The sequence below is a fragment of the Canis lupus genome, chromosome 16 (assembly GCF_048164855.1).
Source record: "Canis lupus baileyi chromosome 16, mCanLup2.hap1, whole genome shotgun sequence".
NCBI classification, from domain to species: Eukaryota; Metazoa; Chordata; class Mammalia; order Carnivora; family Canidae; genus Canis; species Canis lupus.
Window position 1 is genome coordinate 42,804,353 of NC_132853.1, and position 27,997 is coordinate 42,832,349.

At 57.2% G+C, this 27,997-nt stretch overlaps 2 protein-coding genes across 19 annotated transcripts; one reads left to right on the top strand and one right to left on the bottom strand.

Moving 5' to 3' along the window:
* Nucleotides 1-38: 38 nt before the first annotated feature.
* On the bottom strand, nucleotides 39-19,759 carry PLCD3 (phospholipase C delta 3). 3 transcript variants are annotated; one of them, XM_072780934.1, is made up of 15 exons: nucleotides 19,606-19,759; nucleotides 9,833-9,994; nucleotides 9,474-9,702; nucleotides 9,133-9,262; nucleotides 7,522-7,750; nucleotides 5,911-6,112; nucleotides 5,571-5,715; nucleotides 4,691-4,843; nucleotides 3,590-3,727; nucleotides 3,359-3,509; nucleotides 2,474-2,590; nucleotides 1,442-1,608; nucleotides 1,120-1,255; nucleotides 897-1,046; nucleotides 39-709 (listed from the first exon to the last, which is right to left on the bottom strand). In XM_072780934.1, the coding sequence occupies exons 1-15, from the start codon at nucleotides 19,742-19,744 to the stop codon at nucleotides 621-623; spliced, it is 2,337 nt and encodes a 778-aa protein (XP_072637035.1). In that variant the 5' UTR covers nucleotides 19,745-19,759; the 3' UTR covers nucleotides 39-620. The 3 variants fall into 3 exon arrangements, with proteins under 3 accessions (XP_072637035.1, XP_072637034.1, XP_072637033.1); XM_072780933.1 differs by lacking the exon at nucleotides 19,606-19,759 and adding an exon at nucleotides 16,088-16,130 and having other exon boundaries at nucleotides 3,590-3,724; XM_072780932.1 differs by lacking the exon at nucleotides 19,606-19,759 and adding an exon at nucleotides 16,088-16,130.
* ACBD4 (acyl-CoA binding domain containing 4) lies at nucleotides 15,042-27,992 on the top strand. Of its 16 annotated transcripts, none has more exons than XM_072780942.1 (11): nucleotides 20,446-20,659; nucleotides 21,655-21,827; nucleotides 21,933-22,062; nucleotides 22,315-22,435; nucleotides 22,492-22,591; nucleotides 22,880-23,000; nucleotides 23,243-23,332; nucleotides 23,652-23,722; nucleotides 23,811-23,889; nucleotides 24,475-24,605; nucleotides 27,302-27,992. In XM_072780942.1, exons 1-11 carry the CDS (start codon nucleotides 20,602-20,604, stop codon nucleotides 27,422-27,424), a joined length of 1,197 nt encoding a protein of 398 aa, XP_072637043.1. In that variant the 5' UTR covers nucleotides 20,446-20,601; the 3' UTR covers nucleotides 27,425-27,992. The 16 variants fall into 16 exon arrangements, with proteins under 16 accessions (XP_072637050.1, XP_072637043.1, XP_072637040.1 ...); XM_072780939.1 differs by having other exon boundaries at nucleotides 20,447-20,659; nucleotides 27,299-27,992; XM_072780944.1 differs by having other exon boundaries at nucleotides 20,447-20,659; nucleotides 23,814-23,889.
* Nucleotides 27,993-27,997: the final 5 nt, after the last annotated feature.

Sequence of the window (27,997 nt, forward strand, 5' to 3'; positions counted from 1 at the left end):
CCTCAGGGTCCTATGGGTATGACCTCAGGTGCTCAGGGTACAGCAGTAGTAAACTTGTTTCTTTATTTTTTAAAATCGATAATCTCCTGTCCTCTTCAGGTCCCTTCTATGACACAAGTGAAAACCTACTCGTAGGCTTCCTGGGAAAGGCAGCCCAAAGTCGAGCTCCAGTGGGGAGCCCAGGAAAGCCTGGCAAGGGGAGGGCCCTGGGGGGTGGCTAATAATACCTGGGGGGGGGGGGCAAGGAAGGGGCTGAACTACTCTGGGGATGGCGGCTGGGATGCCCCCCTGGGGGGCAGAGAACAGCTAAAGGCTCAGGTTTCCTCCCCAAATCCGGCAGCCACAGGCCTGGCTCTTCATGAGCAGGGGGCGGGGGAGCCAGCCAAGAATCCGAGGAGCTGGGGCTCAAGGCTCTGGGGTCACAGGGCAAAGCAGCGGCCGTTCTCAAGAGGGACCAAGGCAGCCCCTAGCGCTCCACTGGGGCCAGAGAGTGGAGTGGGCAAAGCGAGCAGGCTGGAGGGGCTAGTCCTCCCTGCAACCCCCACTCCTGAGGAGAACAGAGCCTCTGCCACAGGAGGCAGGCTGGCATCCAAGGGGCCCCAGCGTGGGCCGTCCCACCCTCAGAAGCGCTGGATGCGGATGTGGACGAAGAGCGTGGCTGGTGACAGTGAGGCGCCGTCCTTGGAAAGCAGGTGGATGTGGCGGTACCCTGTGGGGAGGGGAGCCACGTGTCCAGTTCTCTGCCCACCCCAACTCCCAACCCTTCAGGGCCAGGGCCGTGGGGGCACAGACCACCTCCCACCTCAGGGCTCGGGGCAAGCTCTCAGAGGACATCCAGGGCCCAGGTGAACAGGGTCTTGGCGGCCCAGACCCCCTCCCTTTCCATCCCCACCCACCTTGCTTCAGGCTATTGAGGGGCAGCGTAAACTGGCCCACGAAGTCGTTGGGGGAGGTGGTGTCGTAATCTTCCACCACGAAGCGGACCAGCACCAGCTCAGGAGCCCGCAGCTGGAACTGCAGGGTCTGCCCCCAGCGCGGGTTGAAGCCTAGGGTGCAGGCAGGGCAGTCAGGAGCCTGCTGGCCCCAAGCACCCCCACTGCCACCAGCACATCCACCCACCATTGTTGAGCACATAGTTGGTCTCCTTTCGAGCACAGTCTGCAGGCACCCCGTGGATCTCAACGCGTACCAGGGGATCCACGATGGAGTTTGGCTTCTCAGTGTTCAGCTTGGGCAGCTGCTGTGCAGTCAGCACCTGCGGGGGACAAGGAAGGGGAGCTGCAGTCTGGCCCCTCTGCTCAGGCAGGAAGCCGCCAGCTCTCCCCCACACCCCAGGCCGCCCCCAGGCCACTGCTGTCTGGCGCCCTGCCAGGCAGGACCTTGCTGGGACTAGCTGTGACCCTAGGGTGACCCCAGAGTAGGGCTGGTCCAGGCTGCTGACCTGGATGGTGAGAGTAGTTCTGGGAGGTCCAGGACACTCGGGGTCAAAAGTGGTGTCTGGCTGCCGTAGGCAGGCGGGTTTCAGGATGTAGCCGCATTGCCCGTTGACAAGAAAGCGCCCGGCATTGAGGTCCATCTCGTAGCCAGGTGTCTGGAAGTTCAAAGCCACTGTGGACATAGCAGGGTCAGAGCAGGGGCTCTTAGCAGCCCTCCTCTCGCTGCTCAGTTTCAGGTCTCACTGCTCACCCCCACCAGGGCTTGGGGGGTGGGCATCATGACAGCCAAGGGACCCAGCCCCCACTATCACCTGCACTTTATCCCTGGTATCCCTCGAGGCCAGAGGCCAGAGGCAGGGAATAGGTCTGGGCCAGAGTTGGGCCCAAGGAAGGCTGGGGTTTCCATATCTGCCCTCAAAGGGACCATATTCCCCCCTACCTTTGCTTCTTTGTTGGGGTTCAGCGTCCCTCCAGAGCCCACTTTTGTCAGTGTTGATTCAGTGGGACTCCCGGGGGGGGGGGGGGGGTGTGTGCACACCTCTGTGTGTCAGGGGGCATTAGGGAGTGGGGTGTGTGCATGTCTGTGTGTGTCAGAGGGCACATGGGAGTAGAGGTTTTGAGCTTTTGCCTTCATAAAAAAATGGGACAGTGGGGCGCCTGGGTGGTTGAGCGTCTACCTTTGGCTCAAGGCGTGATCCCAGGGTCCTGGGATCGAGTCCCACATCAGGCTCCCCACAGGGAGCCTGCTTCTCCCTCTGCCTGTATCTTTGCCTCTCTCTATGTGTCTCTCATGAATAAAAAAAAATCTTTAAAAAAAATGGGAGACTTTCACACTGTCAGGAAGAAATGAGTCTGATTTGTTTTCCCACCTATTTTCCCAACAACTATTTTAATAAGTGCTATTACCAAGAAAACACATTTTTCCACCTTCCAGAAAACTATATGGCCCCATCACTGCCCGGGGCCTCCCACGGATCCCTGGAGGCCGCCCCCACACGGCAGCACCCTGCCTGCTCTGTGCGCCTGCCCCCACTCACCTAGCTGACAGCCGGAGTTCCACATCTCCTGGGGGCTGTAGTTGGCGGAGTTCATCCGAAGCCCCAGGGGGTAGACTCGGGTCAGCTGGCGGGCATTGTGCCTGACAAAGCTGTTCCCTGGGGGAGAGTTGGGGCCCCGGGGGTGTCCTTTATCCAGTGCCCGGCCTGTAACTTCCTCTACCCCAACTCCAGGAACAAGCTGGGAACAGAGGCTGAACTCCCTCTGCCCCAGGACTGAGAGGACCTTCTGGAGAAGGCTCTGGAAGCCCAGCGAGGGTCAAGAACCCCCTTCCACACCCGAGCACTGCATATCCCCCCTACCTCCAGGCCTGGAACAGGGGCCCCAAGCAGACATCCAGCGCTCATCCCGCATGCACTCCTCCAACTGTGCTGCGGGTTCCCAGGACTCTTCCTGCATGTCATGCCTCCAGGCCTTCGTCCAACCTGTTCCTCCAGCCTGGAAACCCCTTCCCCTTCTTCACCTGGCTGCTTCCACCCTATGCTTTGCTCTGGGGTCTTTACAGGTATCACCTGCTCCAGAATCCTTCCCTGATCTCACCCCCTCTGCGGGGGCTCCCCTGGACCCCCCAACGGCCCACTGATCACCCTGCACCATCATTCCCGTCTACGCCTGGCCCTGCCACTAGGCTTGAGTCCAGCAAAGGCAGGCAGCAGCCCCCCTCCTGCCAGGGCCCTCTTCCCTCCATCCATGCCGGCCCGGTGCTAGGCACGCACTGGGCGCTCACTCCCTGAGCCCCAATCTGGGGGCCTCCTGACCCCTTCACTGGCCCCAAAGTCCTGTCATTCTCCTTTCCAGACCAACTTCAGGTTACCGCCCCACCAGACATCCAGGGTGCCTCCTGCCCCCCATGTCCCCACTCCTACCTGCCTCTCGGATGAGCTTCTTGGCCTTGCGCTCGTTGAGGGAGCTGACCTGGCAGGGCTGGGGCGGGACCGGGGTGGGGCGCAGGGTCCGCAGGCGGGTGGCACAGCAGTACACGGCCAGGGCCGACAGCTCAGGGGAGATCTGCTTGGCCTGGGAGATGAGCCGCAGCGAGGGTCACTGGCTCCAGCCCTGCTCCACGTAGCTCCTCCCAGCCCAAGGGTCCCACTCACCCGCCGCCTCTGTTCTGTGGCCTCTGGCTCCTCTTCCTCCTCTTCCTCTTCCTCCTCCTGGTCGGATAGAATTCGACCATCCTCGCTCCGAGCAGCCGGCAGCTTCTTCCCCTTCACCAGAACCCGGCCCTTCAGCTGCTGTCGGGGCCCACAGACAGGGAAGGATTATGCCCTCCTGCCCCTGGGTCAGTCGTACAACCACCAGACGTGAGGGGCTGACTGGGGGGAGCCGGGAAGGACACACAAAGATGCGTGATGTTTCTAATAGAAAAAAATAGACACCTGGGTGGCTCAGTGGTTGCACGTTTGCCTTTGGCTCAGGTTGTGATCCCCAGAGGGAGAAGGAGACTCCCCATGGGGAGCCCGATGCAGAACTCCATCCCAGGACCCTGGGATCATGCCCTGAGCCAAAGGCAGACGCTCAACCACTGAGTAACCCAGGTGCCCCCAGCTCAATTTTTTTTAATCGTTTTTTTCTTGATTAAAAAAAAAAAGAAATCACACACACACACACACACACACACACACACACACACACACAGGTGAATCAACATTCTCTGCGTATTTGGATTGAGAGTAGGAGAGTTTTCTCAAGGAACCAGAAAAACACAACCGTCCTGAGGAGGCAGATAAAACATTCCGGGGTTTAGGAGGAAAAATCACCCCAGGTCAGAAAGCTGAGGAAGCTTCTAAGGCTACAGGAAGAGGTGGTTTACACTGAGCTAGAGGTCTAAGCAGGTGGTGCTTGCCAAGTGCAGATGGCTGGGAAGGGAGCTTCAGGTAGAGAAGAATGTCCCAACCTTGGAGGTGGGAATGTCTGAGTTTGCAGGGACTCTGTACGCAGGGAGGCAGAGCAGGGAGGTGAGGGTGAGGGCACGGAAGGCCCAGAATAGGGTGGGATGGGTCTAGTCAAGTCTGGTGGGTAGGAAAGAGACAAGACCCTGGGGGGGAGGGGCAGATGTCAAATGAACGCTGGAGCAGGGGGAGACTGAGGCAGAGAGAGGGAAGGGGTCCTGACCTGTGGAGGTGGCATAGCAGGGATGGATGGTGGACTGCAGCCAGATCCTCCCCCCACCAGGCTGAGTCTGGGGCATTCATTACCTCTGGGGATGGCAACTCCTCAGGGTTCTGGGCATCCAGCGCTTGTGTCACCAGCGTGTCTCCCAGGATGGTTCGAAGGTGGCGGGCCATGACAGCCTGTTGCTCCAGCCCACAGTGGTTCTCGAGGGACAGGATGACAGGGTATGGGGACAACTGGGGGGGAAAGGCAACAGCTCAGAACCACTTCCCTCTCCCCCTACGAGGACCCCCACTGTACCTGGCCCCCAACCCTCTTCAGGACAGGCAGGCAAAGGCACTCTGGGGAGCTGAGTAGGTGGGATATACTCTGGGGCAGGTGTGTCTGTAGGGGGTCACAGGTCAGATCTGGGGTCTGGAAAAGGGTCTGGAAAAGGTGGAATGTCTGGGAAGCTGAGGACAGCTGCAGGAATGGTTTTGTTTTTAATAAATGCCCTTCATAGCCTAATGACATTGGCCAGTGCTGTTTATGTCACCCACTTTTCTCCCCAAGCCCATATTTTTTTTCAGTTGATTTTCTTAAGTAACCCCTACACCCAACTTGGGGCTCGAACTCACAACCCCAAGATCAAGAGTAGCACGCTCTTCTGACTAAGCTAGCCTGGCGCCCCCATGCCCATCATTTTTTGAAGATAAGATTTACGTATACCTTGACAGAAGTTGCAATTTTATGCAGACTCCATGCTGAACTTCTCTTTCATAGCTTTCTCTTTGGGAGTCATGATTAAAATGTCCTTCCCTACCCTTAAGGTTTTCTCCTGAACATTTTGTGATTTTAATGTAGTTACTAAACATGAGGATGGAGGAAGAGGGCCTCTCACTCAGCTTTCTTCTACCCCATTGGCCAGTTGCCCCAGCAGCACTTGGTGAGTGATTCTCTGGGCAGGGGGTCCTAGAAGCTCACAGTGAAGGCGTGGTCATGCACGGCCTGGACCACGTCTCGGAAGAGGATCTTGGAGGTGAGGGTGTGGCCGTGATAGATGATGGGCTCCCCTCCTGGGCCCTCCCAGCAGTCCAGCTCCACACAGCGGCATCCCTGGGCAAAGGCCCTGCAGAAACAGATGGGCAGGCAAGATGTCCATCATGTGGGAGCCACAGAGCACAGCAAGGGACAGGGTGAGCCAGGTAGCCACACCTTCTCTTTCCTTCCCCCCCTCAGGAAGCCCACAGTGAGATTTGAGCTCTATAGCTCCCCAAGCTGGGTTCCCAGGTGTGCTCACCCCTACCATCCCCCGCTGCAGTACCTAACATAGGCTTCGGTGCTACTGGGCCCCCCGATCTGAGAGTCAGTCAGATAGGTGTTGTGTGAGGAGGAGATGAAGTAGTGGGAGAGGGGCTGGTCCATGTCCTGGAACACAGATGTGTGGGCCGGGTCCAGGGCAGCCCCTTCAGGTGACAACAGGTACATCATGAAGCCATCCAGTGTCATCAGCTCATGCTGTTTGGCTGCAAGGATGAGCAAAAGAGAGCATCAGGCCACAGGGAGGATCCTCACGTCTGGCCCCACAGGCCCTCAAAACAAACTTCACTCAGCTAGTAATAAAGAGCACCTATCTACTGACTAGATTCTACATAAGTTATACCATTTATTTTTTTTAAGATTTTTTATTTATGTATTCATAGACAGAGAGAGAGGCAGAGACACAGGCAGAGGGAGAAGCAGGCTCCACGGGTCTCCAGGATCATGCCCCAGGCTGCAGGTGGCGCTAAACTGCTGCGCCACCGGGGCTGCCCCCATTTATTTTTTTAAAGATTCTTTTAAAAGCTTATTAATTGGGCAGCCAGGATGGCTCAGTGGTTTAGCGCAGCCCAGAATGTGATCCTGGAGACCCCGGATCCAGTCCCACATTGGGCTCCCTGCATGGAGCCTGCTTCTCCCTCTGCCTGTGTCTCTGCCTCTCTCTCTCTCACTCTCTCTCTCTCTCTCTCATGAATAAATAAAGAAAATCTTTTTAAAAATTATTTATTTGAGGGGGATCCCTGGGTGGCTCAGCAGTTTGGCCCCTGCCTTCAGCCCAGGGTGTGGTCCTGGGGTCCCGGGATCAAGTCCCACATCGGGCTCCCTGCATGGGGCCTGCTTCTCTCTCTGCCTCTCTCTCTCTCTCTCTCTCATGAATAAATAAATAAAATATTTTAAAAAATTATTTATTTGAGGGAGAGAGAGAGAGAGAGAGAGAGAGAGAGAGAGAGAGAAGCAGCGGGGAGGGGCAGAGGGAGAAGCCAACTCCCTGCTGAGCAGGAAGCCTGATGTGGGACTTAATCCCAGCACTCTGGGATCATGACCTGAGCCAAAGGCAGATGTTTAACCAACTGAGCCACCCAGGCACCCACCATTTATTTATTTATTTTTTAGATTTTATTTATTTATTCATGACAGACACGGAGAGAGAGAGAGAGGCAGAGACACAGGCAGAGGGAGAGGCAGGCTCCCTGCAGGGAGCCTGATGTGGGACTCAATCCTGGGACTGCAGGATCACGCCCTAGGCTGAAGGCAGGTGCTAAACCACTGAGCCACCCAGGGATTCCCCCATTTATTTTTTTTAAATGATCTCTATACCAAAGTTGGGGTTTGAACTCATGACCCCAAGATCAGGAGTTGCATGCTTTAACCAACTGAGCCAGCTGGGTGCCCCCATAAGTCATGCCCATTTAATCTTTAACCAAACCCTGTGAGGAAGATACTATATGTTATGCCACGTTCCAGATGTGGCAGCTGAGTCTCCCAGAGGCAAGGTAACCCGCCCAAGATGGCACCCACAGCCAGAAATTGAAAAGCCCACTTAGCTGAAAACCCAGATCTGTCAGATGCCCAGACAGGGTGGTGTCGAGCCCAACCACATCTGTGAGACCCCCACCTGTCTCGTTGAGCTCATAGGTGTGGATGAGCTGCTGGGCGTGGGCCAGCGTGGCGCCGTCCTCGCCCTGGTCCTCCAGGAACTCCAGCAGCTCCGGGGCGCTCAGCACGCGGTCCTCGCCCGAGTACCGATGGAAGATCTCCTCCAGCTCGGGGCGTTTCAGCAACCGCCGCAGAAACTCCTCAATCTCAGCACCCTCCAGTCGCTCATTGTTGGAGTGGTCACACTCCTGGGAGGCACAGGGAGAAGCTCAGGGAAGGAGAACACCTGGGAAAGCTGGCCTGTACCGACACACCTGTCATCTACCACGCTGGGCAGGCAGGTGTCCCGCACCTGTACGGACACACCTGTCATCTACCACGCTGGGCAGGCAGGTGTCCCGCACCTGTACGGACACACCTGTCATCTACCACGCTGGGCAGGCAGGTGTCCCGCACCTGTACGGACACACCTGTCATCTACCACGCTGGGCAGGCAGGTGTCCCGCACCTGTACGGACACACCTGTCATCTACCACGCTGGGCAGGCAGGTGTCCCGCACCTGTACGGACACACCTGTCATCTACCACGCTGGGCAGGCAGGTGTCCCGCACCTGTACGGACACACCTGTCATCTACCACGCTGGGCAGGCAGGTGTCCCGCACCTGTACGGACACACCTGTCATCTACCACGCTCGGCAGGCAGGTGTCCCGCACCTGTACGGACACACCTGTCATCTACCACGCTGGGCAGACAGGTGTCCCGCACCCTGTACGGACACACCTGTCATCTACCACGCTGGGCAGGCAGGTGTCCCGCACCTGTACGGACACACCTGTCATCTACCACGCTGGGCAGGCAGGTGTCCCGCACCTGTACGGACACACCTGTCATCTACCACGCTGGGCAGGCAGGTGTCCCGCACCTGTACGGACACACCTGTCATCTACCACGCTGGGCAGGCAGGTGTCCCGCACCTGTACGGACACACCTGTCATCTACCACGCTGGGCAGGCAGGTGTCCCGCACCTGTACGGACACACCTGTCATCTACCACGCTGGGCAGGCAGGTGTCCCGCACCTGTATGGACACACCTGTCATCTACCACGCTATGCAGGCAGGTGTCTCGCACAGGTAGAGAAACTGGGAGCTAGCGAGGCTCTGGGTGTCGCTCAAGCTCACGCAGCTGGTAAACTGCGGGCAGGGATTCTAGGGGAGGTCTCTTGGATTCAGTGCCTGTCTCTCTGTACTATGACCTACCCCCAAAAATCAAGATGTGGGAGGAAAAACAGTGACCCAGGGGCAGGACGAGCCATAATTCCTCCTCCCACGTAGGGTCCTTCCTTCCCCAAATTCACACCAGGGGTCAATGAGTAACAAATAATCGAACTCACAGAGCAGTCCGGCTGGAGCTGCCGGCCCAGGTGAACAGGCTCCCTGGCCCTGCCTGAGGGGGAGGACGGATGCTCTGGGGCGCACTCCCATCCTGGCCCAGTGCCCTCCGGGGAGTGTAAAAGGCTACCCAGGCCCAGATGAGGCCTGCCCGCAGGCGGAGGCCGCTCCACCCACCAAGGCTGGCGGTGAGGACGGATGCGGGTGACTCGGGTCAGAGTGGGGGTGGGAGCCCACCTTGAAGAGGCGGTAGGCGTACATGTCATTCATGTCCACGTTGACCATTCTGAGCAGGCTCTTGATCTCCTTGAAGCTCATCTTGCTGTCCTGGTCCGAGTCGGCCCGGTGCAGGTAGGCGTGGATCCAGGTGTGGGCGCTCAGGAAATACCGGCGACAGGCTGGGCACGGCCGCCCCCCCCCCACAGGTGCCTGCGGGGACGCCCGGCCTGGGGCTATACCTCCCCCCCGCCCGCGGCCTCCAGGGCCCGGCGCCCCCCTCCGCCCTGAAGACCAGGGGCTCTGGCTCGGCCCGCGGGCCCCCCAGGACGGCCCCCCACCCCGGCGCCCCGCCAGGATATTGGTCGAGGCGCTCGCGCTGGCTCATGGCGTCGAGGCGCGCGCGCAGCTTGGCCAGACCGCGCACCCAGCGCTGCGCCTCCTCGGCCGTGGCGGCCGCCAGGTCCAGGTTCTTGCGGCGGCCCCGGAAGGCGATGGTGAGGCAGCGCGCGGGCGGGAAGGCGCCCCCGAAGCGCCGCAGCCCCTCGGACTGGTGGCCCTCGCGGACCGCCTCAATGTGCTGCACGAAGACTGGGGCGCGGGGGGGGCGGGCGCGGCCGGGTCAGGGCCGAGGGCCCGGGTCGCTGCCCCCCCCGCTGTCCGCACCCCCCCGCCCCGGCCGCTGTCCCCCCTCCCCCGGCCCCGGCCCCCCTCCGCTCACAGATGTGCTGCGATGGCGCGCGCGGGATGCGCCGCTGGAACCACACGCTCAGGCCGTCCTCCTGCAGCCGGTACAGCCGCTCCTTCTGCCACGTCCGCGAGCGGATCTTGCGGAGCCGGGAGCCCCGCAGCATGGCGCGCACGTCCTCGTCCTCCGTCAGGCCTGCGGGCGGCGGGAGGCGGCGGGGCGTCGGGGCGGGCCTGGCCCCGCGCCCCTCTGCCCTCTTCCCAGCTGGCAGCCGCCTTGCCCTACAAGCCGTCACAGGCCGCTGGGGACGCGACCGCAGTACTGGGTCGGGCCTTGGGCTCTTCTGCCCCAAGGCCTCGGTTGGTGTGTCCCCGCCAGGCCCCCCTGGGGAGGTGCCAGTACCTCTTTTCTGGGGAGCAGGAGGCCCTCCAAACAGAGCAACCCCTTAGGCAGCGCCTGGGACTAGGGCCCTCCCTAAAGGTCCCCCTCTCTGCCACTCCCATCCTGGTCTCCAGACTTCAACCAGAATCTGTCGCCAACAGCCTTTTCCCTTGATGTGAAGCCCTGACATCAAGAAGGTAATCTCACTATCTAACCTAAATCTCTCTTGCTGCAACCCAAGCTCCTCACCTCTGCTTTCCCCAAGACAAAGACAATAGAGGCCACTCCGGCTCCAGGGTCACAGGCCACGAACCCCGGGACCAGCCCTGCCAAGGCCAGCCTGTGGCTGACATCCAGGTGTCCTCTCTGTGTCCAACTGAAAGCATGGTCTCCTGTGACACTTGGCACTCACCCTTGCCCAGCCACTGTCACAATCCCACGTAACCCCACATGTGCTTCCAGCTGCCCACCTTCCTTAAGAAGAAGAAATGCTTACAAAACCTCTACCACATGCCAGCCCCTACTCATGAATGAACACAGGAGAGGACAAGTACAGAGAAGCTGAACTAACTTGCCAGAATGCCACGGCTACCAAGTGGTGGAAGGGGACTTCAAACCCTGGAGGTCAGGTCCCAGCACCCCTGCCCACGGCCACCAAACTGAATCCCTCTGCTCCTCTGTCCCTCTTCCTTGCTGTCATGGTCAGGGTGCAGGTGGGGAGTGCAGAATTTAAATTCAGGGGTCCTTGGGGCAGCCTGGGTGGCTCAGCGGTTTAGCACAGCCTTTGGCCCAGGGCGTGATCCTGGGGACCCAGGTTCTAGTCCCGTGTTGGGCTCCCTGCATGGAGCCTGCTTCTCCCTCTGCCTGTGTCTCTGACTCTCCCTCTCTGTGTCTCTCATGAATCAATAAATAAAACCTTTTTTAAAAAAATTAATAAATTCAGGGGCCCAGGGAGGCAAATCCCAACACTGTCACTTCTGAGTTACACAGCCTTGGTGGCAGTAATCCGTGACTGCTCTGAGCCTCATGTTCTCTGTGCACACAGTGCAGACACCACAGTTGTCCCTGCAGCAAAATCCAAACTTCAGTCAAGATGCCACCCATCCTGAGGGTGCCACATCCTGCTCTCATTTGTCTTGTAAGAGGTCAATACCATCTGTCGGCAGATGTACCAACAAGGGGGGAACTAAGCTCATTCTACCGCCAGCCAGCCCTTCCCGATCTGTCCTTTCCTTACAGGCCAGGATTTCTAAACCCTGGCTGTGATCGGAATTACCTGGAGGAGGTTGCAAAACCCACAGCCCAGAGATTCTGAGCCAGGGGACAACAAGAAGAGTGGGAACCTGGCAACTGAAACTGGAGGGTCCATGCCCTTTGGAAGGAGCAGGGCAGCCAGGAGTGGATGAGGGCAGCCCAGAGTCTCTAGAGAACAGGAAGCTGGATTTGTATGTGAAGCCTCCGGATTTTTCAATGTTGGCAACTAAATCAAATTGAAACAAAAAGCCCCTAAAACACCACTGTGTGGGCCAAATGAAACAGGACAATGGGTGTATCTTCCTCCCTTTATTTTAACAAGCCCCCAGTACTGGGTTTGGCTTTAGGCTTTGTGCCCCCAAGGCCCCTGTGTGTTGTAAACTCTCACCTATGGAACCAAGTCTAAATCCCTGGGCCGCCTTTTCTCACTCTCTCTGGGAGCCTTTGTAGGATCCTTCCTGTTTCTCTTCCTCACACAGAACTCCTTCAAGGATCAGCTCAGACACCATCTCCTCCAGGAAGCCTTCCTTGATTTGTCCTCAGATGGGCATTCTCCCTCCCTGGTCACCAACAGCACTTTTTATTTTAAAACAAACACCCCACCTAAATTGTAATTTCGGTGAACTTTAATAAGTCCAAGGACAGGGACAGAGTCTTATATCCATAGTTCAGGGCTCATCCCAGACCCAGGCTCACAGCCATTGTTTTCTGAAACGGGAGGACGAGCCATGTCGGCAGATGTACCAACAAGTGGGGAACTAAGCTCATTCTATCGCCAGCCAGCCCTTCCCGATCTGTCCTTTCCTTACAGGCCAGGATTTCTAAACCCTGGCTGTGATCGGAATTACCTGGAGGAGGTTGCAAAACCCACAGCCCAGACATTCTTGTCCAGCAGGTGTGGGTTGGGACTTGGGTTTCTATGTTTAAAAACCTACCCTGTGACTCTGAGGGTGATTGTGATCAAGAATCAGGGTCTTAGGACCAGGGGAGAAACCTGCCACCTGGAGGAGCCTACGGTCCTCGTTGGGGCTTGCCTGTGGCCCTAATGGCTCCAAAGGGTCTCTCAGGATTCAGACTGGCCTCTTGGGTCAGTGCCAATCAGTGCTCCCTAGCTAGGAAGTGGAGGTGGAATCCTCCTCTCTCCAAACAAGAGGCTAGAACGCGGCACGCACCAGACCAAGAAACTCAGCAGACCCTTAGCCCTCTGCACTCACATGCCCATGTGTGGGCAACTTCTGAATCCCCTCAGCCTGAGAAGCAGTGAACTGGGGGGCGGGTAGGACATTGGGGGGACCTGTAGTGCCATCACAACTGAGCCCACCCCTCCTCCACCTCTTCAGCCATAGGAAAGGAACTCCTCATTCCCGGTGACAACCATGCTCTGCAGCTGGGGCCACCTCCCCTGACCCCGCCAGCCCTCCAATGCCAAGCCCGTGGTTGGGGAGGGTTGGGAGAGGGGGGGCTGGTGAATGACTAAGGCCGGAAGTGGAGGTGAGTCACCGAGGGCCTGCTTTGTCCAGTCTTCTACAAACAGGACATGGACACAGGGAGCCTAAACTTCTGATGGGCCCTCTGCTGGGATAGGTTCCCATGTTGAGGGCCCCCCCTTCACACACACACACACACACACACACACACACACACACTCCCCAGGAGCCTGGTGAGGGAAAGGCTGACAGTCCAGTCTGCCTGCCCAACCAGCACTGGCCTCAGGATGGCGCTGCTCCTTGGACCACACTGCCTCCCAACCACACTCGCAGTGGAGAAGCCAAACCGAATGAGAGTTCAATGCCAGGCTGAGCCAGGTGCTGAGTCCCTGGGCAAGTAACACTATTTCCCCATTGCTTGAGCTTCTGAGCCCTCGGGGATCAAAGGGATTAGGGTTCCAGACAGGAAGGGCGGGGCCCACAGAGGTGAGGTCAGGAGGACGCGCTGGAAGGCCCCTGGCTCTCTGCCCTGGCACCCAGTAAACATTTATAGGTCCTGTCAGGGCCCAAACCCACAGATGCTTCCTCAGCCTCATTCCTCCCTACTTGGAGCAGGTGTACAAGCTGCCTCTTGTGGGTTCCATGGGTATCTATCTAAACATCTCTGCCTAGGCAGCCCAGGTGGCTCAGTGGTTTAGCGCTGCCTTCGGCCCAGGGCGTGATCCTGGAGACCCAGGATTGAGTCCTGCGTCGGGCTCCCTGCATGGAGCCTGCTTCTCCCTCTGCCTGTGTCTCTCTCTCTCTCTGTCTCTCATGAATAAATAAATAAAATCTTTTAAAAAAATTGAAAAATAAACATCTCTGCCTGGAACCTGGAATTGGGCTGGGCCAGTATCATGGCCACCTTGACTGACCAGAGAGGAAACAGTCATAAAGCCACAGCAATAGGGTAGCCCGGGTGGTTCAGGGGTTTAGCGCTGCCTTCGGCCCAGGGCCTGATCCTGGAGACCTGGGATCGAGTCCCACATCGGGCTCCCTGCATGGAGCCTGCTTCTCCCTCTGCCTGTGTCTCTGCCTCTCTGTGTGTGTGTGTGTGTCTCTCATGAATAAATAAATAAAATCTTTAAAGAAAAAACTTAAAAAAAAACACAGCAGTAAAAATGAGGATGAACAATAGGCAAAAGATAGAAACAACCCAAATATCCAGCAACAGATGAATGGAGAAGTAAAAGGTGGTATAGACATACAGTGGAATATTATTCAGCTGCAAAGGGAATGAACCCTGGCAGCACTGTGAAATAAGCCAGTCATAAAAGGACAGATACTGTAAGATTCCATTTACACACGATGTCTAGAATAGTCAAATTCATAAAGACTCATTATATGTCACATATATCTCAATAAAAAAAAATTCAGAGGTAGAGTGTAATTAGAGGTTACCAGGGCCCCAGGGCGGGGAGGAAGAGGAAAATGACTGGTTAATGGCAGAGGGTTTCCTTTGTTGTTTGTTTAGGGTAATGGAAAAGTTCGGGGACTAGCACAACATTGTGAATGTGTAACAGTGTGAATATAATTAATGCCACTGAATTAGCCACTTCGAAATGGTGAAAATGGCTAGTTTTATGATATATATATTTTACTGCTAATTAAAAAGTAACATAATATGCCAGAAACCACTGTATGCTTTAAATGAGTGAACTGTATGATGTGTGAATTAATATCTCAATAAAATGATACAAGAGGCACAGAGCAGCTAACTTATCCAGGGTCCTGGGTCTGTAGGTGGTGGATCTAGAATGCACTGAGAGTTGGAGGGTGCCTAAGCCCCCTAAGGGCTGTGTGTGGCTCCAATGAGCTAATGCCAAGGTGCACTCCATTTAGGGCCTGGCCCACAGTGGGCACTTACTAAATTACAATAAAGGGAAAGGAGGCGGTGGCCCGGGAGGGAAGAAGGACCCAGGCATGTTCCCATACGTCCTCCTCAGCCATGGTCTCCAGCTGGGCCCTTGTCCAGCCCAGATCAGTGCTGTCAGCTGGGACTCAGACACCTCCTCTAGGCCAAATGCTTATCTCAGCCTCCAGAGACTGGCCAGGGGGAGGTGAGGAATGGACACCTCCCACTTTCCCAACTATCACCTTTCAGCCTGGGCGGTTTGGTCTGTGTGTGGTCTGAGGCCTGAGCAGCTCCGTATTGGCGGCCAAGGACAAGGGCAGGAGACTGTTCAGTGATAGAGCTGGAAGGGGTCATGGGAAAGAAGCCTGATCCATCTCTGATCCTCAACCCCCCATCTCCACCCCTTTCCATAGATGGACCACTGGAATTATGAGAGGGTAGGTTGTGTGTGTTGACAATAGTGTGGGTCACCCAAACCAAAGAAGGACACAGGGGCCATGTAGGGGGTGGGCAGAAGCCAGAGCTGGCCAATGGTGGGAGGTGAGGGTGGGTGGGCTATGTGGTTACAGGGAGTGTAGACAAGAGGGGTAATATGTAGGCACATTACTTTCATAGCAGGGCATGAAAGTGGGAAGTCTCGAGCAAGGGTGTGTGTCAGGGTGAGTGTGCATATAGGGTGTGTGTGCTGGTGTATGTGTGTGTGCACACATGTGTGGATGTGTGCTTGCACCAGTGCATGCTCAGGAAGGGCACACGGGGCTCCAGCAGGAATGTGAGACATGCAGGGAATAGCAACAGCCGACAGCTTCATGCCAAGTGGGGGAGGGGAGGGAGAGAAGCTTTTCCTGATGGTTCTGGGAGGGAACACACAATGGTAAGGGGTCCCAAATGCCCTCCCACCCTAATCCTCTGGCCAGCAGTCAGCCCCAGCTCTTCGGGTACCCAGCATGTCCCCCTTGCCTGGGCAGGCTGCCACACCCGGGGCAAGGGCCCAGTGGAGCTCCGTGCCAGACTCCATAACATTCCTCGGAGAGTCAACAACGTCAGGAAAGGCAGGCAGTGCTTCCCCTGTCCCTGGCCAGACACAGTGTGACAAAGGTGGCAGCACCCTTCCCGGCAGGGCCAGAACAGGTATGAAGCCTATTTGGGAGCAGAGGTCGTAGGAGAGGGCCTCCCCAGAGCTGAAGAAGGAGGAGAGGCCAGGGAAGCCACAAGGCATGACAGCCTAACCACAAGGCCTAGCTAGAACGGCTGTCCAGGTCTCCCTGCCGCCAGGCCAGGCACCTGCGAGGACCCCCACCTGCCAACTCCACGCGCGGCAGCCCCACTCACCCTGCAGGAGACATCCTGGGCAGGCCATAGGGAGAGCCCTCTTGCCCCCGGGGCACTTGGTGCTGCGTGCGGGCTGGGAGGAAAGGGAACAGGATTGTGCCCACTCAGGGCTCTGCTCACTGGGAGGATTAGGGGCAGGGCGGAGCATCAGGGGCACAGGCAATGCCAGGGGCTCTGGGGAGACAGGCTTGTCAGATAAAATTCAGGATGCCCACTTCAATTCAAATTTCAGATAGTCTTAGACTATCTTTTAGTCTAAGTCTGTCCCAAGTGTTGTTGTTTATTTGAAACTCACGTTTAACGGGGCATCCTGTATTTTTATTTGGCAAGCAAATAATTCGGTGAGGACACCCCTAGAGGCTGGCAGACCCTCTGTGGGGGAGAGGAGGAGCCGGCCATGGCCAGGCACACATCATCCACTCACTCGTTGTGATATGAGCTCGGACCCTGGGCCAGACGCCTGGCTTCAGACCTTCTCTCGGCTCCTTCCCAGGGTTGAACCTCTCTGAATCTCAGTTTCTCATTTGTAAAATGAGGCTAATGGTACCACATACCTCATACAATCGTGAGCATTAAATGAGCCAATGCGTGAAAAGCCCTCGCTCACTCGTTGTAGTGCGTTATAAAGGTGATAATTAGTATTCATTAGTTCTGGCAAAAAAGAGCCATCATTGAAACCTAGGCTTTGGCAGTTGCCTCTTAGCCCTGTGGGCCCCGGGGCTGGTGGCTTCATCCTGGCTAGGGGATCTGCACTGTGAGGACCGCAGCAAACCTTCTCCTCCAGGGAGCCCAGGATTAGGTGGGTTCCCGCTGCAGCAAGCTCAGCCACTACGTCTGACCCAGCAGGTGTTCATGGAGCTCTAGCTCTCTCCAGCTGATCCCTGGCTTCCTGGGGACACGCCACCCTGGGGGAAGGGACAGGAGAAGAGCCCCAGGCTCCGCAAATGACTCGCTTGCACTCTGCAGGAGTGGTGTTCCTCCCTCCTCCTCGTGGTCCTAGGTCCTCCTTATTGTCCCAGTTCCTCCACCACCCACCCACCCACCCACCCAGGATGGCCCGGAAAAGCCCTTTCTTTTCTGTGAGTCTCTCTGAGCCTTTGATCTCTAAGCCACTCCTTGCCCAAGCCTCTTGACCAGACCAGAAATAAGATCTGTTCTGTTAGCCTAAGGGGTGTGGCCATGGCCATGAACGGGGGCAGCCCAGAGAGCCATCTGCAGAGGAGCTCTGGCTGCTGTGGTCGGGGAAGCTACCTGGGTGGTGGGCCCCAGGACACCTGGGTTTGGTCTCTGCCCCGTTGCTGGAGTCAGGGAGGCCTGGGGAAGGGGCATTCCCCAGAAACTGGACATTCCTTTCTTGGCAGTCATTCAGCAGGACAGGGCAGCAGTGGGGAGGACAGCCCAGGTGACATTCTGACACCCACATAGGTCGTGACAGTGTCACTACGATGGGGTGCCTTGAGCTCCCATGGAGCTTAATCATTCAGGGCAGTTGAGCCCTGGGCTCCGTTGTAATTATTGGTCTACAAGTGTCTCCTGCTAGTAAACTGTGTGCTCCCTGAGGGCAAAGTGCTGTGTTATTCATCTCCGTAGCCCCAGCCCTTGGCACAGTGCAATGGCACACTGATAGGGCCAAGCAGATGTGTTTGGAATGAAGAAGTAAGCAGGTATGCAGGGGCATCATCCCAGCCCTCCCACAGCATCCGCCACCCCTGCAGTGGCTGACTCCAGGGACTGCTTCTCTGGCCCCACACCTGGGAAGACAATGGCACCTCAACTCCGCATGGCCATCCTCCTCTTCCCAAGGCACCAGCACTGCTCAGCCCAGAGAATGACACTGCCATCCACCAGAGACACCTTTCAGATCTCACCACCTACGGAGTCTAGCCCAGGCCGCCTCCTAGGGAGTTCTAGAATTCAACTCAGCTGCACTGGCCCGAGTCTGAGCACCACCATAGCTTGACCATCTCAGTCCTCGGTCTCCCTCTTATGGTTCTCCCTGATTCACCCTTGCCTTCATCCAATGTGCCCCTAGTCTATACGAGCCCTGCCTCCCTCCTCTTGCCAGAGACCCTCTGGGACTCCTGCTGCCCTCCAGGGCAAGTCTGTAACTCTATACGGAGGGACCTTGAGAATCTGGCCCCCACCTGCCTCTTTCCAGTCTCTGACTGGCTCTGGGGTGCAGCCAGGACCCTCGCTGGCTTCCCAGCAACTGACTTGCCCCCTCCTTTCCTAGTATTGTTTCTTTGCTTCATTGCCTGATCTCCCTGCTGAAGCCTCCACTCTCTGAAGGGCCAGAACCTTGCTGAATCCCAGGACAGAGCCTACTAGAGAGAGGCACGCAATAAATGTCCGCTGAATGCATGAATGATTGGAGGGTAGGGCAGAGATCATGTGTCTTATGGCTTCTTAAGGAGAGTGCAAGGCTCAGTGCTCAGAACATAGAGCTCAATCAATTTAGATCAAATGAGTGACAGGAGATAGAAGAAAGAAGGGGGACAGGGGTGGGGGGTGGCGGTGATCAACAAGACTGGCGATCGGCACCCCTGAATTCTGCCCCAAGATTCACACTGGTTTCCTGGACAGCCCTGCCCTGTCCCCCCAGCCCCACACCCCACCTTTCCATCATTAACTATTTACCAGCAGCAGTTCCAATACCCCACTTCGGTTTCATGGTACGGTACATTTTATAAAATACTCGCACACACTCTCCAGCCCCTCCCCCCCCATTCAAGCCACTCAACCAGCCAGTCGGTCACACTTTGCCCAGGCTCTGAAAGGGTACCAGCGGCAGTGTGGCTGGGCACAGCCTCCGTGCCAGCCTTTGCCCTTAACTAGCTGTGTGGGCATTGACAAAATCTTCAACTTCTCTGGGTCAGTTTCTCCATCTGTGAAATGGGAATGACACCAGGTACCTCTCAGAAGAGTGATGAAGACAGAGTGATGCCACCTATGTTAACTATCCAGTGAGGTGGGTCTCTGGGAGATCCTTAATAAGCCACGGTTACATTCCTTCCCTGGTCACTTCCCCACACCTGAGACGGGAGCTCTGCCTTTTTGACTCCAAGGACACTATTCTCACCAATTCGACCTGTCCTACCAGTGCTGTGTGGCTGCTGCAACCCCTGTGGAGGCTTCAGGGCTGGAGGCCCGCCTCTTCCACCGCTCCCCTGCCCCTAAGGGCGGCCCAGAACGCAGGATGCCCGGGGGCAGCCGCAGAGCCTGGAAGGCACGCGGGGTTGGGGAGGCGGGTGAGGGACACCCCGAGCCTGTCTCTGCCACTCTATTCGCCTGGTCCTCGGGGACCCCAATCCGCGCCCCCGCGCCCCGTCGGCGCCTCCTGGTGGGGAGCAAAGGCCACCCGCGGGCCTCGGTCGGCCCGGGAACGTCGGGGGACCTCAGGTGTGACCCGCAGCCCGTAGGGTGCTGCATTCTGAGCCTCGCCAGCCTCCGCACACCGCCCGGCGGCCCGGGGAGCCCTCGACGGCGCCCACCCCGAACCGCCCCCGCCCGTCACTGACCCATCTTCTTCAGCGCCCGCAGCCCGGGCCTCCTGCTGCCGCCGTCCGGGGGCGCGAGCGCGACGGGCGTCGCGACCTGGGCGGGCCCCGGGGGCTCCTCGGGCCGGCGGCGGCGGCTCCTCCAGCGGCCGCACAGCATGGCTCGGCGGGGCCGGGGCCGGGCCCGGGGTCTGCGCGCGGGGACGGGGCAGCGGGGTCACCGCTCCGGCCCGGCCCCGGCTCTGCGCGCGGTTCCGAGCCAGAAACTTAGCGGCGCCGGGAGGGAGTCGGGAGGGGCGGTGTCGGGAGCGGGGACGGAGGGAGGGACGAGGTCGGGAGAAGGAGGGACGGGGAGGCAGAGGGCGGGGCCGAGGACGGCGCGGTGGGAGGTGCGAGGCGGTGGCTGGGGGCCGGGCGCTGACCCCAGGCCGGGAGGTGGGCCCTGGGCGAGGTGTGGGAAGGGAAGGGGTCGCCTCGCGTCCCCCCAGGCCTCCGCGGCCGCCCCCCGCTCAGGAGTCCGCCTCCTCGTCCACGCAGCGATCCTCGGATCCCGGCCCCACCGGTGACCTCCGCCCCAAATCGGGGGCTGGGGGGCCAGAGGAGGGCCGAGGATTGTCCCGTGGCAGACCCCCCCCTGCGTTCTCGGGGCCCCGACTCGAGGTGGCCTCGGGACCCCTCTCCACCTTCTCCTGCCCCGTCCCGCCCGGAGGCCTCAGAAGGGAGCCGATTCTGCGGGGCCCCCGGCTCGTCCTGGGCCCGGGGTCCTCGGGCCCGCCCGGAAAGCCGAGAGAACCCCGAGAACTGAGCCAGGCGGGAGGGCAACCCGAACTGGAGGTGGGGGGAGCGGGAAGTGGTGGGTGGGGGGTAGGAAGACTCTGGCTGTGACGTCATAGGATTAACCCTCTCTGCGCCAGGCCAGTTGCTGGCCCCTCAGCGGCACAAGTCTCAAAGCTGGGAAAGATGGGGTGCACTTTCTAGAATCCCCGGCTGAACTCGGGTTCTGTGTTCGAGGCTGGGATGGGTTGGCGCCCCAGGAAGGCCGCCGCACCCCGTGTCGTGTCCGTGACATCAACCTGTGAGTGAGCGTGGAGTGTGGGCCCTGGCCATCGCCTTATGCGTTCTCTTACTATTTATGAAACCGTCAGAATATCTGTGCTCCAAGGGTGGGATGGCCGGAGCCTAACCATGTTAGGGTTGTCTGCAGCTACTGCCCTAGGATGGGTGCGGAGAGCTGGGCGCACAGCGCCACTAGGCGGCGGTCAGGAGCGTGGCATCTCCAAGAGACAGCTTAGTTCCTCAAGACCTAGATTTGCCAACCTACTTGCTCGAGTCCATTCTCAGATATCCTCGACCGAGAGATTCGACGTACTACTGGTTGGGGTCCTCACCCCTGTCGGGATATTCTTTCTGCCTTTTGATCCTGCAATTCCTTCCTCCAGGAATGATCTCCCTCATTCTTCTCTTGGCCTACTACTGACAGGTTCCAAAACTCAGCTCCAATGCCCCTCCTCCAGAACCCCCTCTTCTGCCGGGGCATGACTCCCTTTTTTAATCTCCAGCGCCTAGAAGGATCTGAGGAGCTGAGTTGGGTCGCTGGGCTCTGCAGGACCGGGGTTCGGCTGATGGACGCGGGCTTCCACCAGGGGGCGCGAGGACTCCGCGTCTTTTCCCTACGTCCACCGGGTGGCGCTTCCTCCCGCCTCTGGCCCCTACATGGCTGGGGAGCCGGCCGGTGGATCCGCCTCGACTGATTGGGAGAGGCACAGCTAAATATTTGCATAATCTTGAAAGGGCCGCGCTGAGTGGCTGAGGTATAGAAGGAGAAGCTGAAACGGGCTCTCTCATTGGCTTAAATTTTCCCCCTGCGTCCACATCCCGGTCAGATTGGGCCCGGAGGTCAGTCGGAAGCCTCCGGCTAGTGGCGACCGAGGACCTAGGTCCGGGTGGTGGGAGCTGCAGGGTGAGTGCCAGGCGGCCAGGCGGCTGGGGTTAGGGGACCCTAGGGCAGAGCGGGTGGGGGACCAGGGTGAGAGTCTATTGGCCCCACCCTGACTCCGCTCGGCTTGCCAGTTCTGGCCAGGAGTTGGAGATGTGCATCTAGAGGAGGAACGACGACCTTTGACACCTGCCTTCACCCACCCACCGAGGTCCTCTGCGCCCACCCTGGCCCCACCCACGCCGCCCTGGTGTTTGGAAAGGAATCTTCTCAGCTTCTGACCCCGCCCACAGGGTATCTCACTCAGGTCGAGAGCTTAGTCTGCCCCTCTGGAAAGTGGATCAGTGGCTTACTGAGTTGTTGGCCAGGGTGGATCGTGGAGGTCTGCTCACACGGAGGCTTGTTCTTGCAGAGTCGCTCAAAAATAGGTCCCCAGGGCTCCGAGCTGCTGGGTATGGGTACCAAGAATGAAAGCCCAGAACCGGACTACCAAAAACAGTTCCAGGCCGCAGTCAGTGTCATTCAGAACCTGCCCAAGAATGGTGAGGGCACGGAGACCTGCATTTGAGGGTCAAGAAGATTGGGGTCTGCCTCCTGCCAGGCTCTGATCCCTGCAGTTTATGCAGATAAGTCCCTGCCTGGGCTGCCTTGGGGATCTCCTCTACCTCCTGCCCCTGTCCCCCTGGGTGGGACGCCTCACCATCTCTGCCCATTCCAAGAGTGGGTCTCCCCCCACCTCCACTCTTGGAGCTTGGGGTGATGCTTTGCCTTCCACCTCCACCCCTCCTGCCCAGGCTCTTACCGCCCCTCCTATGAAGAGATGCTGAGATTCTACAGCTACTACAAGCAAGCTACCATGGGACCCTGCCTGGTCCCCCGGCCTGGGTTCTGGGACCCAATTGGACGATATAAGTGGTGAGCTCCCTACCAGCTGGGCAAACAGGCCTCAGCTGTCAACCAGTCCCTCACAGCTCTCTGCCCCCCAGGGATGCCTGGAACAGCCTGGGCAAGATGAGCAGGGAAGAGGCCATGTCTGCCTACATCACTGAGATGAAGCTAGTGGCACAGAAGGTAGGGCGAGGCTGTGGGCTTTTTCTGTCCCCAAGGTCCCAGCTAGGTGGCCTGCCTTCCACCCTTCGGCGCTCATCTCCATTATGTTTCCTGCACGTTGACACACTTGTGGGAATTACCACCTTCATGCTATCTCCCCAGCTCTGCCTGTCTCTGGTCCCTGACTGGGCCCAGGGTGGAGGGGCATGGCAGGGCAGGGGCAGGGTGGAAGGGACCCAGCTCAAGGTGGGGTAAGAGGACGGCAGCAGGAGGGGCTGGCGCCTACCCGATAGACCCCCTCTCCCACAGGTGATTGACACAGTGCCCCTGGGCGCAGTGGCAGAGGACATGTTTGCTCACTTCGAGCCCTTGTACCGGGTGATCCCTGATATGCCGAGGCCCCCGGAAACCTTCCTGAGAAGGGTCACAGGTCAGGCTCCCAGGTTGTTAGCTCCACAAGTGCTGAGTGAATTTTCTTGGGTCCAGGTGGAGGGGCTGCTCAGTTGAAGGGCGATTTAGGGGCACAGGGCTCCAGGTGATGTCCTTGTAGGGACTCCAACCAGTGCCCCTGATGGAGTGGGTCTTGAGAGCTCATGGCTGATGGGGAGCAGGGGCTGATTTCCCTGGGAAGCACCAGCCTCTTCCCAGTCCCACCTCTGGGTGCTGTCTCAGCAGGTTGGAGAGAGCAGGTGCTGAATGGAGATGTTGGGGCTACCCCAGAGCCTCCTTGCCTCCCCAGGGAACCCGAACCCCCAAGTCCAGGTCAGTGCCTGGGCCACAGGGACAGAGAGCCAAACCAAACCCAGACTGGTGGTGGGTGGGGGGCTCCCAGTGGGATGGGTAAGGAGAGAAGGCTGGATGTCCACACCTCATGGGCACACATACGGAGACCTCCTGTGCTTACAAGGGCCAGGGGACAGTTTTTGGGATTCCATTTCCAGGATCTCACTCCTGGGACCCATCTCTGCCTCCTGTGGCAGTGTCTCTAATGGCCCCTGAACAGGTGCCTCTGCCCCATTTCACATCCTTCTTCTTCCATCGCCTCCCTTTTGTCACTAATGTTACCTATCCCCTTGCCCAGAGTCCCAGCCACCTAGGGACCTGGACTCTGAGGTTTTCTGTGATTCCCTGGAGCAGCTGGAACCTGAGCTGGTGAGACTACCCCTCATTCCTTGCCTTCCCCAACCCCCTGTGCCTTGGCTGCTCTACCCCCACCCCTGGACCTTGTGACTCATCTCAGCAGGTTTGGACAGAGCAGAAGGGAGCCCCTGGAGGAGAGCCTGACACCAGAAACAGCTCCATGCTCCCTGCAGAGAAAGGTGAGCCCTTGCCCAACCTTTCACTCACTCTGCCATTCCTTATGGCTCTAGTGTGCCACAGGCTTTCCCTTGACTGCCCTCTTGGGGCGGAGGTGAAAGTCCAGCAGCGGGCACTTGCCTAACAGCCAGATGCCAGCCTGGATGGGCAAAGTCCCTGCCTGGCCCCCTCTCTGAAGGCTTTCCATTTGAGACTGTCAAAGGATAATGATTTCCGTCCTATCTCCTTCTAGAACTTCCAGTGTGCCACACCCCTTAAGGGGCACTCTCATAAATGTTATCTCCTTTATTCCTCTAAGTAAGGCGTCCTGTGAAGACAATGACCTCTTCCCCTAATTTTCAGATGACAAAATGAGTCTCAGAGAAGTTTCTGGCTTACCCAAAGTCACACAGCCAAGTGACAGTGTTGGGATTCAAACCCGTGGCCACTTGTTACTCAGCCACATGGATGGACTTTATTATAAAAGACACACTTTAGAAGGGATTGCACGCTATTACTTTTCCCCAGGCCTGCCCCAGCCTGCCACCACCCTGTCCCCAGCTGAGTTGCCTTCTGAGTCCCCTTCCTTGTGTGTCTGTGCTCTTCAGAGGGCAGCCTGATGGGGCCCCAGGAATTGGACACGTGGCTGGTGGGGACAGTTCGGGCACTGCAAGAGAGCATGCGGGATGTCCAGGGGAGACTGCAGAGCCTCGAGAGTATGCCCAGCCTCCCGGAGCAGGTGAGCTACCCCCAAGGCCCCAGGCGAGATTGGGGCCGAGCTCCATGGGGCTCTCTTCCAGGCTCCTCATGGTGCCACTTGTGTCTTTTGGTCCTAACTATCCACTGGCCCACATCTCTGACTTCTGCAGAGAATGGTGTGGCTCCTGTCACAGGCAGAGCAGGCAGGGGGGACGGAAGTGCTTCCAGCCTGGAAGGGAGGGTGGGAAGGGCCCTCCTTTCCTGCTTTTCCTCTGCTGGAGGAGAAAGTGAGTGTGAGGACAAATTCCAGCAAACGGTCTGGAAGGCCAGGATGTGTTTGCTCCTTCCACTAGGGCTGGGGCTCCCTGGTGCCCCTTCGTGACTTCTGTTCCCAGATTTAGGGTTTGCTCCCAAACAGTGCAGCCCTCGTCCCCCTACTCTCTCCGCACTGCTCCTAGATCTGCTTGCCCCTTACACCTGGGCACCTGGGGTCCTGAGCTCACAAGCAGTCACAGCTACCATTTCTGGAGCCCCCGCTTAGTGCCAAACCCAGGATTTATGTTATCTCACGTAATCCACACAACCCTATGAACTAGGTTTGCTTTTTTATTTTTAAGAGTATATTTATTTATTCATGAGAAATACACAGAGAGGCAGAGACACAGGCAGAAGGAAAAGCAGGCTCCCTGCAGGGAATCTGATGCGGTACTCGATCCCAGGACCCTGGGATCACGACCTGAGCCAAAGGCAGATGCTCAACCCCTGAGCCACCCAGGTGCCTCTAGGTTTGCTTTTCATTTCCCTTTTACGGAAGAGGACACCAAGTCTCTGAAAGGCTGGGGAATTCACCTGAGGACACAGGGCCGGGAGGAACCTCACAGAGCTGCTGTGAGGATTAGATGAGATAATGCCCCTTCCATTGTTACTACTACTGTTATTACTAACCTCAGATGATGGAGATGGGAATGGCCCCAGGTCTGTCTCCCTCTGCAGCTGGGACGCAGCTGGGACTCACCATCAACTCTGTGTGGGCCTGTTCCTGAGAAACCTAGGGTGGTAGGGGCAGGAGACAGCTGAATTGCTAGATGTGCGGGATCCCTTGGGTGACCGTTGATCCCCTTAACACTGGGTGGCAGCCAGGGTGGCAGGGATTTCCTCAGATCCACCTGTCAACACCCATCCCGCAAAGCTTTATCTTCTTTTTTCCTTTCCTTTCTTTTTCTTTTCCTTTTTCTTTCTCTCTTTCTTATTTTACCTTTAACTAATTTTATATGCTGAAGATTTTAAAGATTTCCACCCCAAAATAGTCAGTTTTCCATCTCTAAAAATAAGAACGTTCTACTACCTAGACCAAATGACAACATTTTAGCACACACAATTTCTTCATATCATCAAATACCCAATCCAAACTGCAGTCTCCCCATTTGTCCTGAAATCGCCTTTGCCAGCTGCTCTGCCCGGCCCATCCCTTCCTGGCGCATGTGCTGCCTTTGGTTCCTCTGTCCTTTGAGACCCCTTTCATCTAGACTAGCCCTTCTTCCTTGCTACTGACAGGGCCAGTGCAGTGGTCCCGTAGAATGTTCCTTTTTGGGTCTTTCTGATTATCTCTGAGGCTGGTCATTACATGACCAGATTATGTCAGATATGATGCTCTTCACACCAGGGGACACAGACATGGATGTCCCACTATTAATGATGCTTGCATGGATGAGGAAGGGGTGACATTCTGATCCCATCACTGCTAAGTCATGTTTTCCTTTTGCAGCTAGGGAATGTCCAGCTCCCCATTAACCTCACTGGCCACATGATTTTTGATAGTTGATGGATAACCCTTGCCTGGGCCAATCCTTTATTTGGAAAAGAAATGCTGACTTTTAAATTCTATTATTCCTTTACCATATGTTAGGTGTCACTTTTCTGTAGAGTTTCATCTAGGGTTTTACTTATGTAAAGGCAGAATAAAGGTTAATTCTTTCTCTTTAATTACCCAAAGTAAGGAGTTGATTTAACAGCCACCTCAATGGTGACAAATTTCCAACTTTCTCTTTGAGTATCATCATGGACTAATGGATTTTAAAGATTCGGTATTTCAATCAACTGAAATTAATTCTTTGTGATGCTTTATGTTGTCACAATTTTGGTCAATGGAGACCCTTTCAAGCTGGGTCCTATGTTCTTATAACATGACCTCATTAATCTTTAAAAGCTTCCTTGCTTTCTGGTACAAGATGTCCCACATTCACCTCTACCTTCCCTGCTCCAGACCTGGAATTAACCACTTCTCCAAGGAGTCCTGGCTTTTAGCAGATAGAGTCCTGGCTTTTAGTTTCTAATGATATTTAGAAACTAAAATCTGAGTACCATTTGAAATATGTGGCACATCCTTTATAATATTGGGTGTCCAAGCCATACCACCAGGACCACTGCTGTGTGGCCAGAAGAGATACCCTAGAAGCCAGTCTCCATGAGGCAGCCCCTCCAGCCCCCCTGGCACCTGGATTGCCCTGGGAGGAGGATGGGAGGGAACTTGAGGTGGGCTGGCAGGGACACACTGGGGACATCAGGACCCCTTCCCTTCTAGTGGTGCAGATGTGGGGATAGTGCCTTCTTTGCCCCACTTCTTACAGTCTTAGGGAGACAGAAGCTCCCTCTTAGTTCTGGAAGAAGCTTCCTCAGGAGGGCCCAGTCTGTGCTGAAGCCTGGGCTGGCCCCTGACTCCCTCCCTCTTGGCAGCAGAGGACCCCGCCCCGTGCCCGGCCGTGGCCCCTCAGGCTCTCGGGCCCCACGCTGCTCTTCTTCCTCCTGTGGCCCTTCATCGTCCAGTGGCTCTTCCGAACGTTTCGGACCCAGAAGAGGTGACTCTCAGTGGAGGGCTCTCCGCAGCCAATTAAGGTGGCTCTGAGCCCCCTGTCCTGCTGTGCCCTGAGCCTTCCTAGGTTTAGGAGAAGAACAGCATTAACTCCGACCCCACCACTCAGTGTTTGCCTGTGCACCGCTCCCTTACTTGGGGGCCATTTAAGAGCCCATCCTTCCCCACGACTTCACACGGACGCCTTCTCCCCTCCCGCCCAAACACCGGTGGAGTGGTGCACGCCCCCGGGCCTGGGTTGGCCGTGACTCGGGGGCGGGGCTGCCTGGTCAGCCTCTGCCCTCCCCAGCCACTGGGTCACCTGACTCTTCTCCCACCCCGGCCTCTCCCGGTGGAGGCCCAGCTCTTGGGCAAGTTGGGACTTGGGCTGGGGCCTGGGAAAATGATTGGCTGGGAGGCTGCGGGAGGGAGGCCAGGAGGCCCGGCCGAGTTGGGGGGAGGGGAGCGAGCTCCGTTTCGCTGGCCTCCCTCCCCCTGCACACGTACACTCAGGACGTCTTCACGGAAGATTCACTTACAAATGAATGTTTCACTAAATAAAATAAGACCTTCATCTTCTTGCC

Coding starts and splice junctions, on each gene's coding strand:
- PLCD3 (XM_072780934.1), bottom strand. CDS start 19,744: ATGCTGTGCGGCCGCTGGAGGAGCCGCCGCCGCCGGCCCGAGGAGCCC. Junction 9,995..19,605: donor GCGGGCGCTGAAGAAGATGG/GTCAGTGACGGG, acceptor CGCCGCCCGCAG/GCCTGACGGAGGACGAGGAC. Junction 2,591..3,358: donor GAAGCTCATCCGAGAGGCAG/GTAGGAGTGGGG, acceptor ACTCTCCCCCAG/GGAACAGCTTTGTCAGGCAC.
- ACBD4 (XM_072780939.1), top strand. CDS start 20,602: ATGGGTTGGCGCCCCAGGAAGGCCGCCGCACCCCGTGTCGTGTCCGTG. Junction 22,592..22,879: donor TGAAGCTAGTGGCACAGAAG/GTAGGGCGAGGC, acceptor CCTCTCCCACAG/GTGATTGACACAGTGCCCCT. Junction 23,001..23,242: donor CTTCCTGAGAAGGGTCACAG/GTCAGGCTCCCA, acceptor GTGCTGTCTCAG/CAGGTTGGAGAGAGCAGGTG.